General features: G+C 43.4%; 1 protein-coding gene across 2 annotated transcripts in view; it reads right to left on the reverse strand.

The window, feature by feature from the left end:
• CLUAP1 (clusterin associated protein 1) overlaps nucleotides 1–22,148 on the reverse strand; it is a 52,748-nt gene that overhangs the window by 22,399 nt on the left and 8,201 nt on the right. The window contains exons 3-8 of one of the 2 annotated variants that reach the window (XM_070955087.1): nucleotides 21,661–21,745; nucleotides 19,366–19,545; nucleotides 17,821–17,916; nucleotides 7,701–7,784; nucleotides 6,640–6,773; nucleotides 4,214–4,355 (exon numbers count right to left, since the gene is read on the reverse strand). In XM_070955087.1, coding sequence (XP_070811188.1) covers nucleotides 4,214–4,355; nucleotides 6,640–6,773; nucleotides 7,701–7,784; nucleotides 17,821–17,916; nucleotides 19,366–19,545; nucleotides 21,661–21,745 — 721 coding nt within the window. The remainder of the gene's footprint in view (nucleotides 1–4,213; nucleotides 4,356–6,639; nucleotides 6,774–7,700; nucleotides 7,785–17,820; nucleotides 17,917–19,365; nucleotides 19,546–21,660; nucleotides 21,746–22,148) is intronic. The other variant, XM_070955088.1, reaches the window with a different exon arrangement.

The following is a 22,148-nucleotide window of genomic DNA, read 5'->3' on the forward strand; positions in this document are numbered from 1 at the left end:
CCACCCAGCAACCGGGCAGAGAACCCCTTGCTAAAATTTTTGAAGCCCACTCCTGGTATCTCCCATAGCATCTTTGGCTCTATGATAGAGATCCTACTCAAAAGCCTGCTTGCTCCTCAATGAGAAACCATTCTTGCTCCATCTAACTCTGGCATTTTCAACCATTTCCTCACCTAGAGATGATTTATTTTCCTCATTAGCCTCACCCACTGCTAATTTGCAGAACCAGCCCTTAATCGGGGAGAGGTTTAATGAGAGATGTCCACATTAATAAAGGAAACAAGGAGGTTAAAATTGCAACTGACTGTCACCCAGTCGCTTCAGGAAGCAGAGCTGGAATAATACGATCACCTGCAGAGGGTTTGCCAACCTCCAGCTCAGTTGTCAGATGCTTTGTGCCCAAAATGTTTGGATGCACCCATTTTGGATGCAGGTAAGTACAGAGTGCGCATGGAGGCTTGGAGAGGGCGAAAAACGGGCCTACCGGAAGTTCAGGAAGCCCATTTCCAGCCTCCAGAGGGCCTGCGGAGCCTGGGGAGGCCGTTTTCGCCCTACCGGAGGCTCAAGGAAAGCCTCCGGAGCCCGGGGAGGGCAAAAACACCCATCCCCCCATGGTGCAGGAGACCGATTAGGCCATGCCTACCATGGCCATGCCCACCCAGCAACCAGGCAGAGTGTCAGGTTTCGATGCTATCTCAAAATAAATGAACTTCCAAACTGCCGATCTTTAAGGAAATTTTCTCTTTATTTGAGCCCAGCAACCGGATCCTGACTCTTCGCGGTCAACACTGACCTTTGCCCCCCAATCCCTCCCTTTCCGATCCCCAATTCTCTGCTTCTCATTGGCTATCTTCCAAGTCACTCTCCTGATTCCTTTTTCCGTCAGTTCACAGGAATGTTTCCCCCCTCCTCATCTCTGAGGAGACTGAATCTTCAAAGGGATTTAGCAGGCAAAAGTTCAGGCTTCATCCTCCCTTTTCTATGTCAGTGCTGAGACGCTGACACAGAGAACCCCTTGCTAAAATTTTTGAAGCCCACCCCTGGTTCTAACTCAGAGCCCTCAATGCAACTCCCTTTTTACAATCCTGCAATTTTTTAATTTGGGGTAGAATTGGGGCGACTGGATGGAGCTGAGCATTAGCGCCTTCAATGCAACATTATGGGGCATCTGTTGATGTCATATCTGAAGACTCCGAGAAATACCTTCTTAACTTATATCATATATCATGATAACATATATATCATACAATATACATATCATTTTCTGTAAGTCTCTGAGAGTGAGTGGGTGGCCATGTAAATTCTCTAAATAGTCCTTGATTTATAACCACAATTGAGCCCAACATTTCTGTTGCTAAGCGAGACAATTGTTAAGAGAGTTCTGCTCCATTTTATGACCTTTCTTGCCACAGTTGTTAAATGAATCACTGCAGTCCTATTCTGTACCATTGGTTTTTTTTAAAAAAAAAAATCTACAGAGAACAAAAAAAGAATAGGCGTGATTACATACTTAAAATACTGAATGCAATTTCTTTTCATTGTCTTTTACAAATGGCAAGAGAAACTTTTCAAAAGCTTGTTGTATGTAATCCAGAGGGTCTCAGATGAGAAAATATTTGCTCAATCTTTGATTTTCTTTTCCAATTAAAAATGTAATCTATCCATTATCGCCAGTTGTGGTATAAGAGCCAAAAACACAAAGCATTGTGTTTGCCAAGCGTTTTAGAGATTAGAAGTAGATCACCTTTTAAACATTCATTTCTCCCCCAGGCAAGGATTAAAAAAAAAAAGCAAAATTCTTTGAAACACTCCAGGAAAACAAACAAAAACCAAGTATCTTGATCCTCTCAAGAAATTAGAGGCCAGAGGATATTATTTTCTTTGCACCAGGTTTACTAAAGTGTTTGCTAAACCGGCAAAAAAAAAAAAGAAAAAAAAAAAAGAAAAGGCAAATCAGAAGTAAATGTTCATTACAAAGATTGCAATTTCTAATTTCTTTGTTAATATGAAGAAGGAGATAATGATTAGAAAAGACTGTAGTGCAGTTCCAAAAAGGGCTGGAATAAATGACTTCCCAACATTGGCAGTAAAAAAATTCTGGAAAATATGCTGAAAAGGTAAGCAATTAGTACAGCAAAAAGAAAAGAAAAAAGCTATTTTTTTCAAACAGATGGCCATCTAACCACATTTTAAAGACATTCTGGGATGAAGATTCCAAAGTGCCTTTAAGTTCTTTGAAGAAGACACCTGAACTTTTAATTGCAAAATTCTTCTATAAATGTATTGATTTATGAAGTTACAACTAATGTAGAAGAAAACCACAAGAACAGAATTGGTAAAGTCAATTTAACTCAACTAAACTCAACTAAAGAAAACAAGCATAATATTATAGACCAACTCATTATAATAAGAATTAAGGACATCTGTTTATGTAAGAATACAATATAAATATATTAAAAGTCTGTATTTTGTGCCTGTGTGTGGTTTTCTATCTATGATTCCCACGTGGAAAGCTGAAAGTAAATGTACACTAGTGTAAGATTAAGAGTAGTAGTTTCCTTAGTTTATAAAGGAATATATTATTATATATTTAGAATATAATTAGAACTGCAGAAAAAACAATTGCTACCAACCTGCCTTCCACTGAGGACCTGTATACTGCACGAGTCAAAAAGAGGGCTGGGAAAATATTTGCAGACTCCTCGCATCCTGGACATAAATTGTTTCAACTCCTACCCTCAAAACAACGCTAAAGAGCACTGCACACCAGAACAACTAGACACAAGGACAGTTTTTTCCCGAATGCCATCACTCTGCTAAACAAATCATTCCCTTAACACTGTCAAACTATTTACTAAGTCTGCACTACTATTAATCTTCTCATCGTTCCCATCACCCATCTCCTCCCACTTATGACTGCATGACTGTAACTTTGTTGCTGGCATCCATAAGATTTATATTGATTGTTTCCTAGTATGATTTGATTGCTTATTTGTACCCTATGACTATCATTGTGTTGTACCTTATTTATTTATTTATTTATTAGTCCAATTTATATGCCGCCCTTCTCCGTAGACTCAGGGCGGCTTACAATGCATTACAGCAATAACCTGCATACTTTTTTTTTTTGTATATACCTGCTTATTAGAGCTTTCGGGCCCCCCTAAGCGGTGTTGTTCTATACAAAGTCAGCATATTGCCCCCACAATCCTGGTCCTCAATTTACCTACTTCGAAAGGATGGAAGGCTGAGTCAACCTTAAGCCTGGTGAGATTCAAACTTGCACTAATTGCAGGCAGCTGGTAGCTAAGTGCTAGCACTTAACAGCACTTTAGTCCGCTGCACCACCAAGGCTCACCACCTTATGATTCTTGACAAATGTATTTTTTTTCTTTTTATGTACACTGAGAGCATATGCACCAAGACAAATTCCTTGTGTGTCTAATCTCACCTGGCCAATAAAAAATTCTATTCTATTCGATATTGCTGTGAATGTAGGGGGTTTTTTTATATGCAACTAGGCAAAGTTTAATGTGCCAAAGATGTATTACCCTGACTAGGTGGCTCAGAGGCTAAGACACTGAACGTCGATCAGAAAGGTCGGCAGTTCGGCGGTTCGAATCCCTAGTATAGGTCTCCTGCGTGAGCAGGGGGTTGGACTAGATGACCTCCAAGGTCCCTTCCAACTCTGTTACTGTTACGGTATCTCACTGCAGAAAGTTAAGTTACTGGCTTGGACAGGTAAAATAATTACGGTAACCTACCCATTCCCAAAGCATTTCTATAATTCCTTAAAATGTCTGTAGGCCATTTTTTTAAAAAAATAAAAAAAGATGAATTACACAACTAGAGTCCAGTGCATGGGTCAATGTACTTTACTATAATTGCTGAGAAAAACAGGGCTCACAATTACAAATGACTCTACTATATTTCCATTTATTCACAGCGTCTCTCATCACCCAAGTGGGGATTTTTAAAGGTATCGTATAATTTTATTTTTATGGCTCTTTGGCTATGCTTTGAAAAGAGGGCAGTTTTCTGAAAAGATGAAAATCAGTACCCTGAGGATTACAGAATACAGAATCAAGCTCCAGCACTGAGCATATCCAATAATTAGGATCAAACAGCAGATAACAGAATGGTGCTTAGGGAGACGCACGGTAGAAATTCTGACTGAAGCAGTTCGAGTACAGCTATATTTAGAAATGCTCACCTCAAATCTCTCCTGCTCCATGCGGTGCTGGTCATCCAGCTGCTGTTCCAGGTGTGTCAAGTTACGAAACTTCTCCACGAAACAGCTGTATTGTTTCTGCAACTCCTCCTCAATTTTCTCATATTCATCCATAAAGGCTGGGCTGGTAAGGACAAAACAATAATGCTGGGTTCGTACATTGCAGTAAGCCATGGTTTATTTCATCATGATTTATTGGTTATAACTAGCTGGGAGATGTTTCATTACCCCAAACGAGGTAACATCATCGGTGCTGGGATGTTACCTAGAGCTGCGGTCCCCAACATTTCTGGCTTGGCAGACCAGTTGGGGGGGGGGGAAGGGGAGGGTTCTGTGTGAGTGGCAGGCATGTGTGCAAGCGGAGCTGTATATTGTTCTGACCTAGGCTTCCCAAGAGCAGGAAGCAGACTCCTTGTCCCCCGACAAAAACCCCTTTTTATTAAGTGACTGTAAATTCCTCTCATTCCCACTCAGCAAAGTCTTTCAAGAGAGAATTCACAGTCACGGACCTTATCTGGCTTGGACAGCTGCCAGGCCGATATCTTCAAAACTTGGCAAGGAGTCTAAGAGAGTTACGAACCAATTAAGCGAACTAATTGTCTCTGAAAACTCCCCTTTCACTCCTCTTTTATTCCCTCTGGGAGGCGCCATTCATCGTCCACCTGTGGCCTTACTCCCGAGTCGACCCTTGTTCTTCAGCTGTTCCTTTCGTCTGGCAGCTCTGCGCATGTGCACACTGGGAACAGGCTCCAGCTCTTCTTCTGCCCCACTGATGTCCGACTCCAAAGGCAGCTGGTAACTGGCATCCGTCCCTGGCCCCCTCTCTGCCTCCGATGCAGAGCCCTCATCAGAGCCTTCCCCAGACTCCAGGACTGGCCCATGTTCCTCCCCAACCTCCTCACTGTTGGAGTCTGCCACCAGCTCTCCTGGTGGACCACAACACATACATGTACTCACCCACTTCATGTGTGGCCTGATTCCAAACAGGCCATGTCCCAGAACCAGGACATGGCCTGGGGGTTGGGGACCCCTGACCTGAAGCACTGATGATGTTACCTAGTTTGGGCAATGAAACCTCTGCAAGAAAACAACCAACTCAGAGAACGAGGACTCCTCAAAATATATAGCCTGGATGACAAGCACCCATCAATTCTTCACTGCCCAACATCAGGTCTGATCTGTCCCAAGGGCAGGAAACATGGCTGGAGTTCCTGGGGGTTATGAAGTCTGTAGTTGAAGCCTCAAGTTTGCGGGGTACCATCAGCTGCTGAAAAGAAATTGCCTGCTGAAAAGATCCCGTGTTTTTTTTTTTTTAAAAAAATATAATTTGTGGTGGGTTTAAAAGTCATTACCATGGAAAGCTTAAGCCAAAATGACTGAGTAAATCTTAGAGTAGCCTACGCTTGTTCATCTGGAAAGAGGGTAGGGTAGGGTAGGATAAAAGATAAGACAAGAGATAAGAGATAAGATGAGATAAGGTGAGATGAGATAACCTTTATTGTTGTATTTTATTGTGAGCATCCTAGCAGATTCATACTGATGCCCACTCTCAAAAGAAAATATATATATACACCCATTCACATTCATGCACACACTTATACATATGCTATACACAAACATACATGCATATACACAAACATATCTATATCTATCTATCCTAGCTATCTCTGTCTTCCTGTCTCCGTCTATCTATCTATCTATCTATCTATCTATCTATCTATCTATCTATCTATCTATCTATCTATCTATCTATCATCTCCCTCCCTCCCTCCCTCCCTCCCTCCCTCCATCCATCCATCTATCTATCTATCTATCTATCATCTCCCTCCCTCCATCCATCCATCCATCCATCCATCCATCCATCCATCCATCTATCTATCTATCTATCTATCTATCTATCTATCTATCTATCTATCTATCTATCATCTATCTATTCTATCTCCATCCATCCATCCATCTATCATCTATCCCTCCCTCCCTCCCTCTATCTCCCTCCATCTATCTATCATCTCCATCTATCCTTCCTTCCTTCCTTCCTTCCTTCCTTCCTTCCTTCCATCCATCATCTATCTATCTATCTATCTATCTATCTATCTATCTATCTATCTATCTATCTATCTATCATCTCCATCCATCCATCCATCCATCCATCCATCCATCCATCCATCCATCCATCTCTATCTATCTATCTATCTATCTATCTATCTATCTATCTATCTATCTATCATGACCAGGCAAAAGGATGATTAAAAAACATCCCATCGTTGCAGAGAGCACCTTAGAAGGAATCGGGGAAGCCGGGCATTACAGCAGCCCTGGGAGGTCAAACTGTTACCACCTCATTGCAGGACAATGAACCTTCAATTAACTCTTGGGAGGGACCGACGGTTCCTCAGCTCCTCACCTACCGAACGCTCTGCAGGGTTTGCAGCCGCTTGTGGTTTCTCTCCAGCTCTGATTTCCTCTTTTCGATCTTGGCCTCCAAACTGGCTTCATCAGCGGCCACGTTGTTGAGCATGTCGTTGGTTTTCTGGACTTGCTCCTGCAAAAAAAGGGGAAAAAAAGGAAAAAAAAAAGGGTGTGTATGAAGGAATCACACGCAGCTGAGGTGAGCTGCCAATTCTATTGCAGGCCACCCAGAGTGACACCTGTGACTCTACTTATAGGTGGACGTGAGGTGGGTAAGAGTGAGAAAGACAAAGACGAAAAAGCTCCTTGAGGTAAATTCGAGAAGGAAGATATGGGAAAACCATCTTTAAAAAAGTCCAAATACAGGTAGTCTTCGATTTACAGCCACAACTGAGCCCAAAATTTCTGTTCCTGAGCGAGACACTTGTTCAGTAAATCTTGCCCCATTTTATAACCATCCTTGCCACGGTTGCTAAGTGAATCCCTGCACTTGTTAAATTAGTCCAGGGGTCGGCAACCTTAAAAACTCAGAGCCATTTGGACCCGTTTCCCACAGAAAAGAAAACACCGGGAGCCACAAAACCCTTCCCGTGCCTGACTATTTCTTGAGCGGCCATAAAACTAGCATATGTAGTTGAATTAAACGTTCTGTTTTCTTCCGAAACTTTTCTTTTCTTGGATTTATCCATGGTTGCCCTGCCAGGGGTTGAAAAGCTCAATAAATTGCGTGCCGGTGGGTGTTGCACATTGGTGGTTGTGACGCATATTTTGAGTGACAGGGAGCCGCAGCAGAGGGGTGAAAGAGCCATATGCAGCTCCAGAGCCGCAGGTTGCTGACCCCTGAGTTAGTCGCATGGTTGTGAAGACCAGCTGGCTGGTGTGCATGTGCGCACCGGAAACCAGAAGAGCAGCTGGCGACGGCATGCATGCCCACAGAGAGGGCTCTGCGTGCCACCTCTGGCATGCATGCCATAGGTTCGCCATGACAGATCTATACAGCAAAAAATAGGCAACTTACTGACTAACAAAGCCGTTGTGTTGAAAACCCCCTCATCCTTACCAAAATATCTTTGATGGCAATGCGCATCACTTTCTCGGTTTCGTTGATCTCCAGAGGTCTTCCGATTGCTTCTGTTCTCAGTTCCTGAGAGGGGAAAACAAGGAAAAGAAACAAAATGAAACAAAAGAGCAAACAAGGACAAAAACCAGAAAGACACCGTTACGGACATTAAATATGCTTTTTTTGTTCTTTCTTGGCAGCAACTCAGGATTTAGGAGGCGAATCGATCCCCAAATGAAGGAGGAAGTCTTCCGAAGGAGGAAACGTACGGCAAAGCGCCGAGAACTCGCTTTAATTGCTATCGTACATCTTCAAAGTTGGCAACCCTCTTTGGTGTAATCTCTTTGTTAACAGTTAAAAAAAATCCAGCCCGTCAACATCGATTTAAATGATGCTTTATTAAAATAAGATGGGCCAAGCGTAACATATACACTCCCCTGGCTTTCAAAGGAGGCTCATGTGTCACAGCAAGAATCATTTTAGAAGTCATCGGTTGGGAATGCATCTTAATTAAGCCACAGTTTTACTAACCGTGGTTTACCGAACAAAGCGATAATAGCTGCCATTCCATCATTATAAGAAGCATTACGGGTAGTCTTTGACTTATAACAGTTCATTTGTGATTGTGAACGTTAAAAAGTTACAACGGCACTGAAGAAAGTGATGTATGACTGTTTTTCACACTTACGACCATTGCAGCATCCCCGTGGTCACGTGATCAAAATTCAGACGCTTGGCAACTGGTTTCATATTTATGGCGGTTGAAGACTCCTGGGGTCACGTGATCCCCGTTTGCGACTTACTGACAAGCTAAGTCAAGGGGGAGGGTGGGGGGAAGCCAGATTCACTTCGCAACGGTGTGACTAACTTGCAAAGTGAACGACTGGGGTAAGAAAGGTCGTAAAACGGGGCAAAATTCACTTAACAACTGTCTTGCTTAGCAACAGAAATTTTGGGTTCAATTGTGGTCGTAAGTTGAGGACTACCTGTATAACATAGCATGAGGTGGAAAGCAGGTGACCTTTTGCTGATGAGAAAGAGACAGCCTCTGCGTTTGAACAGTTTTAATAAGCAAAGACACAATTAACATATGAAGAACAGTTGCAGGAACTAGGCTGGCTAGTCTAGTGAAGAGAAGGACCAGAGGAGACAGGATAGCATCTTCCAATATTTGAGGGGCTGCCACAGAGAGGAGGGGGTCAAGCTATTTTCCAAGACACCCAAAGGCCAGATAAGGAAAACTGAACAAGGAGAGATTCAACCTGGAAATAAGGAGAATTTTTTTGACAGTGAGAACAATCAACCGATGGAACAGAAGTTGCCCTCGGAAATTGTGGGAGCTTCATCACTGGAGGCTTTCAAGAAGAGATTGGACTGCCATCTGTCAGAAATGGTGTAGAGTCTCCTGCTTGGGGGGGTGGAGGGGTGGACTAGATGACCTACAAGGTCCCTTCCAACTCTGTTAATCTGTAATTAGACGTTATCAGGTTTTAATTCTGAAATCTTGAATGTACTCAGCCCTCGCAATGAAACGGTCTTCCATTCCCGATTTTTTTTTTTTTATTTCTGAACGTAAAACTAAGCTATTTGTCAAAGAAACGGCTGTGGTCCATTACTCATTCTGAAGGCTCAATGCTGTTTCTATGGCACAGCAGCTGAAAGCTTTGGCATTTCATTCAATTCCTGGCAGGGATTTACTAAGGGGAGAAATTTAGCATATGAAGAGAGACAGGGAAACATCCTGAAGGAATGTTTTCTGCTATAATATGTTTAACAGTGACAAAGAGACCTCCAAGATTGTTAGATGGGTTGACTGGATCACAAAAGATCATATGTTTGTTGAATGCAGGGGAAAAATCTGCTTAGTGCTCGGCAGGTGAAGATCAAAAGACAGCTTGCATGCATGTTTGCAAAGAGCAGCCTTTGCTCTCGATAAAATTATGAAATGTAACGTAGGAAGTTAGCACCCACCCCTCTCCTAGGAAAATGAGATATTTTAGGATCCCCTAAAGGGGAGGCAGAAACTCATTCCCCACACACCTTTGTCAATGGGCCATTAAGTCCTGGGCCAGTCTGTTCTACATAACAAAGATCTACCTTGATGGCGCAGCAGACTAAAGCGCTGTTAAGTAGCACTTAGCTGCCAGCTGCCTGCAATTACTGCGAGTTCAAATCTCACCAGGCTCAAGGTTGACTCAGCCTCCCATCCTTCTGAGGTAGATAAAATGAGGACTCGGATTGTGGGGGCAATAAGCTGACTGTATAAAAAAGAACACCGCTTGGGGGGGGCGAAAGCCCTACTAAGCAGGTATATACAAAAGTATGAAGGCTATTGCTTAACACATTGTAAGCTGCCCTGAGTCTCCGGAGAAGGGCGGCATATAAATCGAATCAATCAATCAATCAATCAATCAATCAATCAATCAATCAATCAATCAATCAATCCCTCTTTCAAGCAGAGCCATAATAGGAATTGCCTAAAGCCCCTTCATTACATCATCACCCAGCAAGAGTCAACCAAGCTTGGGACTCAAGAGACAACCTACAGAGTTGTCCCTCCATGGTCCCATGGGAGTCTGACAACCAATCAGAATACAAGATCAAATTCAAAGCCCAACAGAGGGTATAAATCTGTCTCTCTCTCAACCATGTGCTTTTTGCCCAGGACCAAATACCATTTGGTCAGTGGTGGGTTGCCCCCGGTTCGGACCAGTTCGCGAGAACCGGAAGTAAAATGGGCAAGAGGCTCCGCCCACTGATCCGGACGTCATCATAGATGATCTGCGCATGCGCGATGCAAACCGGTAGTAAAGATAAGTAGAACCCGCCCCTGCATGTGGTCCTGTCCACCATTAAAAACCATCTTTCCAATTGTAGGAAGTTAGCACCCACCCCTTTCCTAGAAGAATGAAATATTTTGGGAAATATTAAAAAGGCAGAATATGTTTCCTTGGATGAGAAATGGAGAAACATGTTTTAAAGACAAAGCAGCTCCCACCTTCCTGCCTGCCTCCCCCCCTTTTGTCAATGGCCCAGAGGCAGAAACCCAATCCTTTGTCAAAGGACCATCATCTGCAACACAATAGGACCCATCTAGCAACAGAAACTAACACAATAGGACCCATCTAGCAACGGAAACTCACCACATGGCACCTGGGAAGATTACATCAGCCAGCAAGGCCAGCTAAGACCCCCACCCCCTGGGAGTCTGACAACCAATCAGGATACTCTTTTGGGGGCCCAGGAAGTTCAAAGCCAGAGAGGGCATAAAACCAAGGGACCCACAGCATCTCTGCCCCCTTTTCTGTTCAGGAACTCAAGCCATGTGATCCTTGCTTCTCGCATTGCTCTCTTGTGCTTTGGAGAATCAGAAGTGGACAATCCAGAGTCCACTTGGCTTAACTTCCAACCTCCTTTGAAAATCAGACTTTTGATCAAAGCTAACTGCCTCCTTCCCACCAACTTGCTGCTTGAGAGACAGAAATAAAGAGAAAAAAGGACAGTTTTCTGAATTTCAGATTCTGGCCCAACCGCTACCCTTTCCATCCTGGCTTACCATACCTTCAAACAGATTTTGCTTAAAGGAAGAAGTTGCCAATTTTAATCCAAAATGTATCCCAGAGATTTCCTTTTGGCATAGGTGATCGTGTCGCCTCTATTAAAATGATAAATGGAGACGATCCAGTTAGAAGAGGACATGGGAAGGACTGCCAGAAGCCATCTTCTCTGCGTGGTAGACCTTCTGGCACATGGTTGACCATATGTTAGATGTGAAGTAAAACATGTTTACCTCAAGACTTTTTCAAACGTTTGCACTGTTGTCATTGTGGAACAGCTTGGTCTCCATCCTGATGTGGTTTGGATGGCTCCAATCCTATTGGCTTTTTTTTTTTTTGAAGGCTCAAAAACCTGGCCGTTCCCTCACAGGCAGTGGACTAGATTCTGGAGCGAGATCCAGAATTAGCATCCTTGGCTGCCAATTTGCTTTGTTTGTTTTGATATCTATTATTTTGGTGATTGCTCTCGTTTGGATGCTAAGAGTCATGATGAATTGATGGCCATAGAAAAATCACTAAGTGGACGGATGAATAAATACATACATCAATGAAGTGCAGAATGCACAACCAAATCCTGCCTCTCGTTGCTTCAAGTGTAGCGACTGGTTAATTTTGTGTTGCTTGCATCGGCTGTAAGATCAGGGGTGAAATCCAGCAGGTTCTGACAGGTTCTGGAGAACCGGTAGTGGAAATTTTGAGTAGTTTGGAGAACCGGCAAAAACCATCTCTGGCTGGCCCAAGAGTGGGGAGGGAATGGGGGTTTTGCAGTATCCTTCCCCCAGGAGTGGGGAGGGAATGGGGATTTTGCAGTATCCTTCTCCTGGGGTGGGAATGGAGATTTTGCAGTATCCTTCCCCTACCACGCCCACCAAGCCACACCATGCCCACCAAGCTACGCCCACAGAACCGGTAGTAAAAAAAATTGGATTTCACCACTGTGTAAGGCATTATTTCATTTTACTCTTGTCGTGAACTCTGTTTCCATCTGCAGGGATTTTTCTTTTCGAAAGTCACTGCAAGAGCAACATCAGCGGACAAGTTAGCTCAAGGCAACAGGCAGCGAGAATTTCAGAATAATAAATGGAGGATTATAGCTCCTGAATCTTAATTTGACTGGCCAAATTACAAGTGGGCAGAGAGCAATCTTTGAACATGCAAAATCTTCTCTATTTTCTTACCGTATCGCAGATGCAAGAAAAACATTTCTATCTGCAGGAAATACCCATTGGAAGCAAATTAAGGAAGTGTTATTGGAATTATAGAAAAAATCCTGACAGAATCATGGTTGGGAATAGCAGCCCTAATATTACATTGCAGCTCTACCCTGGCAGTAGCATTCATTTCTGAAGTTTAAGAGTTAAGCAAAATATTCATTAAACGGACGGTTATAAATTGAGGATTAGCCACGCTCAAATATGAATAGATTATTACTATTAATAAATAGAATAGAATAGAATAACAGAGTTGGAAGGGACCTTGGAGGTCTTCTAGTCCAACCCCCTGCTTAGGCAGGAAACCCTACACCACTTCAAACAAATGGTTATCCAACATCTTCTTAAAAACTTCCAGTGTTGGAGCATCCACAACTTCTGGAGGCAACTGATTCATTGTTCTAACAGTCAGGAAATTTCTCCTTAGTTCTAGGTTGCTTCTCTCCTTGATGAGTTTCCACCCATTGCTTCTTGTCCTGCCTTCAAGTGCTTTGGAGAATAGCTTGACTCCCTCTTCTTTGTGGCAGCCCCTGAGATATTGGAAGACTGCTATCATGTCTCCCCTGGTCCTTCTTTTCATTAAACTAGACATACCCTATTCCGGCAACCGTTTTTCATATGTTTTAGCCTCCAGTCCCCTAATCATCTTTGTTGCTCTTCTCTGCACTCTTTCTAGAGTCTCCACATCTTTTTTACATCGTGGCAACCAAAACTGGATGCAGGATTCCAAGCGTGGCCTTACCAAGGTATTATAAAGTGGTATTAACACTTTATGTAATCTTGATTCTATCCCTCTGTTTATGCAGCCTAGAACTGTATTGGCTCTTTTGGCAGCTGCTGCACACGGCTGGCTCATATCGAAATGGTTTTCCACTAGGACTCCAAGATCCCTCTCACAGTTGCTACTATTGAGCGAGGTACCACCTATACTGTACCTGTGCATTTTGTTTTTCTTGCCTAAATGTAGAACTTAGAAAAGTCAAGGAGGCTAGGTGCTCCTTTCTGTTTGCGTTATTCTGCAACATCCACTCATTAGAAATCAGGGGAGCATCAACGTAGCATTAACGCTGATGAGCTAAAGCAGAAAGTCATTTTAAAGCAATTAACATAAATTCAAAATATTCCACAGAGATGGCATTGGGTCTTTATGCATTCGGGAAAGAAAGCTAATAGCCAAAGAAGCAGAACCGATACCCAGCCTGGCCACGGGGAATTCTACTCCCAACACATCTGGAGCCCGCCAGGTTTGAAGGAAACTATATGGGGAACGTGGGAGCAATTTGGAGGAGAAAAATAAAATTGATTGTCAGAGTGGAAAACAACAACTAGGAGGGAAGACTGATGGTATTTCAAGGCTTGTCCGTACGCCCTAAGAATCGAATCTGACATTTCATTCACCTCTTTGAAGGTCTTATACTTCTGTGGAGCAGCAGTTTTGGGGTTGATGTCCTAAATGGCTAATTTAATGGCCATTTTAAAACTCTGAAAGTTCATAATCTTTCCACTATAGAAATTTATGCAATCGAAATCAGGAAAGTACCTGAAGCAAGTGACTCCCTGCACCCCCACACAACCCCAAATCACTCAGATTGCCTCTCTTCAGTGGTGAAATCCAATTTTTTTTACTACCGGTTCTGTGGGCATGGCTTGGTGGACGTGGCAGGGGAAGGATACTGCAAAATCTCCATTCTCTCCCCACTCCAGGGGAAGGCTACTGCAAAATCCCCATTCCCTCCCCACTCCTGGGGGGAAGGAGATTGCAAAATCCCCATTCCCTCCCCACTCATGGAGGAAGGATACTGCAAAATCCCCATTCCTGGGGGAAGGAGATTGCAAAATCCCCATTCCCTCCCCACTCCTGGGGAAAGATACTGCAAAATCCCCATTCCCTCCCCACTCCTGGGGGAAGGAGATTGCAAAACCTCCATTCCCACCCCACTCTGGGGCCAGCCAGAGGTGGTATTTGCTGGTTCTCCGAACTGCTCAAACTTTACGCTACCGGTTCTCCAGAACCTGTCAGTACCTGCTGGATTTCACCCCTGCCTCTCTTCTACTAACAAAATGTGTCATTGCACTCTGCCTTGAAAGAAAATATATTTAATGCCTTGAATTATTCCCTAGGGGGGAAAAAATGACCTGTATGACAAGGAGCATCGCACAGAATAATATCTTGTAATTCCTTCATTAATTCAGGACTCTTGTATTTCGAAAGCAGATCAAGCTTGAGTGGATTTCATTCTCAATGCCACAAAACATAGCTAAAATTTCATGCCGCACCGGTACTCTAGGAAGAATGGCAAACTGTAAACATCTCAATTACTTTCCAATGAAGTGTAAGATCTATATCAAATTGATACTTATTTTTCCCCTTATGACCTAGGAATACAAAATAAAAACTCTATGCCCCAAGTGTTAACTCTCATCCTTTAGAATTTACAGGTTAAGAATAACAGTTGGAAGGGACCTTGAAGGTCTTCTAGTCCAACCCCCTGCCCAGGCAGGAAACCCTACACCACTTCAGACAAATGGTTATCCAACATCTTCTTGAAAACTTTCAGTGTTGGAGCATTCACAACTTCTAGAGGCAAATTATTCCACCGATTAATTGTTCCCACTGTCAGGAAATTTCTCCTTAGTTCTAAGTTGCTTCTCTCCTTGATTAGTTTCCACCCATTGCTTCTTGTCCTGCCCTCGGATGCTTTGGAGAATAGCTTGACTCCCTCTTCTTTGTGGCAGCCCCTGAGATATTGGAAGACTGCTATCATGTCTCCCCTAGTCCTTCTTTTCATTAAACTAGACATACCCAATTCCTGCAACCGTTCTTCATATGTTTTAGCCTCCAGTCCCCTAATAGTTCCAAACCATGCAAGTCTACCCTAAGCCCATAATGAATGACTAGCCTGAGAACCAAATAGAACTTCTAGATCCAAAGACTTCATATTACTTTAAAGCCAAACCCTCAAGGCCAGGGGTTAGCAACCTGCGACTCCGGAGCCGCATTCAGCTCTTTGGGCCCTCTGCTGTGGCCTCCTGTCAGGTGATCCCACCATTGTAAGGTCTTCCGAGAATCAATCAAACCTTGGTGTAAAACCTGCCACAGACCCCCCCCCAAAAACTCTTCTCCGTGGATTTCAAAACATCTGAAACCTAGGCATTAAACATTCTACCCTTGCGCTGCCTCAGATGAAAAATGACAATTTAACGACATGATTATTCCATAATGTCTCTTGTTGCGGGAAATCAATTCAACCGGCAAAGGCTCTGATGGAGACAAAAATAAGAGCCCCAGACTTTAATGACCGAAAGCGTCGATGAAAGACAAGGTTGATTGCATATAAAATGAGAAATATCCCCAACTACATCATTTATTCCCCTCCCCCCACAGCAGATAAAGAAAATTATTTATTCCTCAAGGAAATGCAAAGTGTAGGAAAACTCCTCCTGACTTGCCTGACAAGGGTGATGAGACAGGAGTGTGTCGGAAGTCTTTAATATTTACAGGATTATCCCCAAGATTCATTCCACATGGATTTTTGCTAATATAACCATGCCTAAGGCTGCTGAAGACTAGATCAGTAACAGCAGCTCAGCAGAGAGCAATAATAACTTTGCTTGAACATCCCTGCCTTGGTAGGAGTTCCACGTCTTCATTTTAATTAATTGCCCAGAACGCAGAAGGAAGGGGGGGGGAAGCACTGATCGTTAGGAAAAGAACAGGTCCTGTTGACCCCTAATGAGGCAGAAGGAACAGCTGGTTTTCTTGAGACAGAAAAAGATCTTCTCCCACCAGAGCAGAGGGGTGAAATGCTACCGGTTTACTCCGGTTCGGGCAAACCGGTAGTGATAAAATGCTTTAAAAAGTTAAAAAAATGGTTCCGACGATCACAGCTGTGCCGCGAGATCATCGGAACCTTTTTTTTTACTTTTTTAAAGCATTTTTTTACTACCGGGCAAATAGGTAGTAAAAATGCTTTAAAAACAAAAAAACAAACAAAAAAAACCCACGCCCACCCAGTCACATGATCTCCCCACAAAGCCATGCCCACAGAACCGGTAGCAAAAAAAAAAAAATTACATTTCACCACTGCACCAGAGCAAAATTTCTCAGCCTTGCCAGGTTTTAAGATGTGTGGAGTACAAACCCCCCAGAATTCCCCAGCCTGTACATCTCTACTGTTCAGTGCATGATTGAAAAGGTTGAAATTTAGGAGGGGCAAAAAGGAACCCGTGTTGCTTGAAAATGGACAGAGCTAAAAAGGTGGACAGCAACACAACAATAAGGAGAGTCTATGGAGAGTCTCAATCATCCAGGTCATGGTAATCTCAAAGGTGCTCTTTCCAAAAGGCAGCTGGATTTTCTTGGTTCTTTTTCTTTAACAGAATAACAGAGTTGGAAGGGACCTTGGAGGTCTTCTAGTCCAACCCCCAGCTTAAGCAGGAAACTCTATACCAGGGGTCGGCAACCTTAAACACTTTAAACACTTAAAGAGCCACAAAGGTGCTAACTGGAAGCCCCCTGTTCAATTCTGGAGCCGACCGGAAGTCCAGTTCCCCCCACCATAGTGTCCACTCCTAGCGCGGCATCCTTTTTCCTCTGCTGACCGGAATTCTGTTCCCCCACACCATAGAGTCTCCTCCTAGCACAGCATCCTTTTTCCTCTGCTGACCGGAAGTCTGTTTCTCCCCCACCCCACCATAGAGTCTCCTCCCAGCACAGCTTTTTCCTCGACCTGTCTTAACCGAAAGCCCTTTCAATTGTGGAGCCAACCAGCGACAGGGAGCCGCAGCAGAGGGATGAAAGAGACACATGCGGCTCCAGAGCCGCAGGTTGCTGACCCTGCTCTATACCATTTCAGAGAGATGGTTGTCCAATCTCTTCCTTAAAAACCTCCAGGATTGGAGCATTCACAACTTCTGGAGGCAAGTTGTTCCACTGGTTAATTGTTTTCACTGTCGGGAAATTTCTCTTTAGTTCTAGGTTGCTTCTCTCCTTGATGAGTTTCCATCCATTACTTCTTGTCCCGCCTTCTGGTGCTTTGGAAAATAGGTTCAGAGTAGGTTTGTGGCAGCCTCTTAAATATTGGAACACTGCTATCATGTCACCCCTAGTCTTCCTGAAGAATTGAAGAAGCTTCCTGGATGGGAAGCGAAACATTTTCAAAGGAAAACAGCAAGATAATCCAAAAGACCTTTTGGAAAAAGCACCTTTGGGACAACAATTAAGGAGAATTGATATTCACAGATTTGATTACTGAAAAGTTTTGGGCATCGCGTGCCTAGAAATATTAAAAATAGAAAACCCGTTTTTGGGTGCAAGTAAGGGACCGTTGAAATGTTTCTTTGTCGACTTACCCTCAGCATCACTTCTTTGCCCAACAAATCATACAGAGACGCTCCTTTCAGAGTGATTTCTGAAGCGAGGTGCCTGGCTGTTTTCAAGTCGCTGATCTAAACGGACATTTGGACAAATCAGAGTTTACCATTCCAAACGGGGTTAGCAGGGAGGAGTGGAGAGGGAATGGCTTCTAACTAAAGCCGTATACTGAGATGAGAGTCTGTTTGGAAGTGCCTGTTCTCCAAGCAGATGAATAACCGTAATCATTTGTGCACGGGCTTCAATGGATCTGAATAATTTATTTGTTTTGTGAGTTGGTGAGCTTTAAAGCTGGGCGTTACGTTACTCTCACAGACCTTTTCGATTTTGAAGGAAAAGGAGCTGCACGAAATTCCAAGCTGGAATGTGCTCTTGGTCTGGATTGAGGGGATGGGAGAAGGACCGCATCACCTTCTTACCGAAAGTCACCATAGATGCTATTTGGTCTACATCATACCATTCGCAGAAAACACAATTGGCTTTCTCAATGGGGAGAGAATGCTTGCATACATTAAGGCCAATTCTCATAACTTTCCCAGATGTTTCCATCAACCTGGTCACTTTCTTCTTGAGGAGGTCAACATAAAGGTAAAGGTTCCCATCGCACATACTGTATTTTTCAGAGTATAAGATGCATCTTTTTCCCCCCTAAAAGGGGGTGAAAATTTAGGTGAATCTTATACACCGAATGTAGCCCTGCCCCACCACTGGCCTCCACCCTTTGGCCTATTGCCTCCCAGCAATTTACGTCTTTGCAGCAAGCAGCAAGAAGAAACAGCTCGTTTCAGCGTCAGCACAGCCTAATTAGCACAAGTTGATTGGATCGGCCTCCCGACTCTCAGCTGTTTTGCTCTCAGCTGTTTTGCTCGGGTCTCTGCTGCTTGCTGCAAGGAGGTAAATTGCTGGGAGCAGGGTTTTTTTTCCCTTGTGCTAATTAAGCTATGCTGAAAACGAAAATGAAAGTAAAGCATGATGTTTGCTGTTTGCTGCAACGAGGCAAAATTGCTGGGAGGCAGAGGCAAATTTCTTTTTCTTGTTTTCCTCACCAAAAAAAGTAGGTGCGTCTTATAGTCCGGAGCGTCTTAGACTCCGGAAAATAAGGTATGTGCTAGTCGTTCCTCACTCTAGGGGGCGGTGCTCATCTCCATTTCAAAGCCGAAGAGCCAGCGCTGTCCGAAGACATCTCCGTGGTAATGTGGCCGGCATGATTCAACGCCAAAGGCGCATGGAACGCTGTTCCCTTCCCATCAAAGGCAGTCCCTATTTCTCTACTTGTATTTTTTACCTGCTTTCGAACTGCTAGGTTGGCAGAAGCTGGGACAAGTAACGGGAGCTCACCCCGTTACGCGGCACTAGGGATTTGAACCGCTGAACTGCTGACCTTTTGATCGATAAGTTCAGCATCTTAGCCACTGAGCCACCATGTCCCTTAAAGGAGCTTAAGTATCACTTAACTGATGCTTTAAGCCTCAAGAGGAAAGGTGAGACTCAGCGCATAAAAGAAGAAATTCAAAGTTCCTTACTCTGGAACCCAGATCAAATTTGAATTTGCCGACGTCTTCTTCGCCCATAGCTGTGGTTTCCATCCCCTTGCTCTTCATGGCGTTGTAAAGCACCGTGGTGATCTTCAGCAGCTCCTTCACGGCATAGCCATCGGCTTGGTAAAGCTTCTTGGTGTTGAGTTTTATGTGAGCTTTGGTGGCCTGTTGGAACAAGAAATGAAGGCTCATCTACCTCTCTCCATGTATGTTTCTATCTGAGGATGAAGTGGGTCATAGCTATTTATAGAGGATTCCCAAATGATTTCCAACTCAGGAAATTAAAATAGGTCATTGCAGATGCTCCATCACTGGAGGTTTTCAAGGAGAGACCGGATGGTCATTTGTCCGGAATGATATAGGGCAGGGGTGTCAACTCAAGGCCCCGGGGCTGGATTCGGCTTGTGGGATGCTTAGATCTGGCCCACAGGGCCATCCTGGAAACAGCAAAGGACTGGCCCGCAGTGCCTCTGCTAGCGGAAATGGAGCTCAGGAGCTCCGTTTTCACTGGTGGAGGGCTGCAGGAAGCCGCTGCAGCTGAAAATGGAACTCGGGAGCCCATTTTCACTGGCAGAGCGCTCTGGCCACCACAGGCACCCCCGACACGAGTGATGTTGTTATAGGAGAAATGACGGAACCTAGGCCAAGCTCTTCAATGCAGGAAAGAGTTTATTGTGCACGGTTCAAACAGTCCAAAGGCAGCAAAGGGTCTGAACAATGATGGCTGTTTTTGGCCAGATATTTATACAGTATAAAGGCAAAGTTATTACGAAGAGTGAGACATTTCACACGTAGAAGTTACCCTTTAATCTATCTCTAGGAAAGACATTAACAGCCCTTTTCCCACAGGCTCAGGTTCTCAGCTCCGGAGCTCAAGACATAATAAAAGAGGAGATAAGGGGCTTAGAGATGCCTCAAGGGCAATAGAGGAAGCAGTATTTCTCATCTTAGGATATACATGACATTTGGGGTGTAATAAACTTTAAACAACAGGATGTATCTGTTTAGGGTCAGTTTGCCCTTTTACAATTCTGTACCTACGTCAAATACCTTTTGCCATCTTAGCACCTTGGCACGGAAGAGGCACTTCTGTCTTGACCAAAGATTTGGATTTCTAATATTTGAGTTTTATCCCAATATCGAATCTTAGCCTGGCTCAATGTCAAGCTGGCCATGTCCACCCTCGCCCCCCAAAGTCAAATGCAATCCTGATGCGGCCCTCAATGAAATCCAGTTTGACCCCCCTGGTATAGGGTCTATTGCATAGGCAAGGGGTTGGACAAGAAGACCTCCCTTCCAACTCTGTTCTTCTATGACCTACGTGCCTTCTGACTAGGTGCCACAATTGCTGGGATCTATAGCCTGCTTTCAAATATATATATATTTTTGCAAGAGCATATTTAGTTTGCAAATATATATATTTTTTGCAAGAAATTTTTGCAAAATTTTTATTCAATGTATTTATGGGTTACATTTATTTGTCTTTTCTCCAGACAATTTGAGGTAGCATCCATGGCAGCTTTTTCTCCGAATGTTATTCCTGCATAAGCCAACCTGTCAGATAGGTTGACCTGAAATCATAATTGACCCAAAGACATGGGCGATGTCTCCGTGGCTGAATCCAGCTTCCCTGATTCCAGTCCTATATCCTAACAATACATCAAATATGTTTTAGCCCAAAACCGAAGTACTTTCAGCGAGATCCTATAATTCTAACACAGGGAAGAAAAAGAATGCTTGAGCAGTGATTCATCCCAGCGTAGCAAACGCCCCAGCCAGTTCCTAATTAACCAAAAGAGAAATTCTGCACAGGAATTTTATTGCTTTAGTTCACCGGGGGTGAAATTTACAGTTGATCAGTTCTTCAGTTAATTGGCACATCAGTTTTGCCCATACCATGTGGCCTTTTTTTTTTTTTTTTTTGCAAAGGCTGCAGCACTTTTGTTAATGGGATCACTTGTTTTAAAAGGATCCTGCTCTTTCTAAAGCTCTTGCAGATCCACAATGCAACCTGGATCTATTTTTATTTATTTTATTTGTTTGTTTATAAAATTTGTATGCCGCCCTATCTCCGAGGACTCAGGGTGGTTCACAACGACAATCGACCACGCGACTGTTAAAAAACAACAAATATACACAAGAATAAAAAAGTGTGATCATTCTATTTGTGTATGTGTGTACCTGAAGTGTTTTCATTCAAAAATTAACTGGAGAGCACTCTGGTACTGAATTTCATATTTTGTATTTGATCCTTCAGGGACATTAAATAAATAAACTCACCATAAACTGAGCAACAGCCTTAATGAAAAAAACCCGGTCCTGCTCTGTTTCAACATCGGAAGGGATATCAGTCTGAGGCTCGTATCTGCAAAAGGAAATACACACAGAATTAAGCACTTTGGGTTTTAGATAGATTTGTTGTTATAGAAATGGCTAGTTTATAACATTATGTAAAAGTAAAAAGTTGAGGTTTGATGTTAGTGCCTTATTCTACTGCACCAAAGGGAGTCAGAAGTCAATGCCTTTTTTTTTTTTCTGTTTTCCCCTTGCTTCCCCCATTTTTCTCTTCTCCCTTCCCTAACTTCCCTACTATTTAGTTTTGTATTTTCTTTGTATGCTATATATAAGAGCCATGGCGGCGCAGTGGTTAGAATGCAGTACTGCAGGCTAAGTCACTGTTCAGGAGTTCGATCCTGACCAGCTCAAGATTGCTTTCAAAAGGCTCTGATGATCCCAGCTGAGTTGCCTGATCGGCAGAGGCTTTTTTT

This window comes from Pituophis catenifer, unplaced genomic scaffold (assembly GCF_029215685.1).
Source record: "Pituophis catenifer annectens isolate HBS135680 unplaced genomic scaffold, rPitCat1.0.hap2 SCAF_16, whole genome shotgun sequence".
NCBI lineage: Eukaryota > Metazoa > Chordata > Lepidosauria > Squamata > Colubridae > Pituophis > Pituophis catenifer.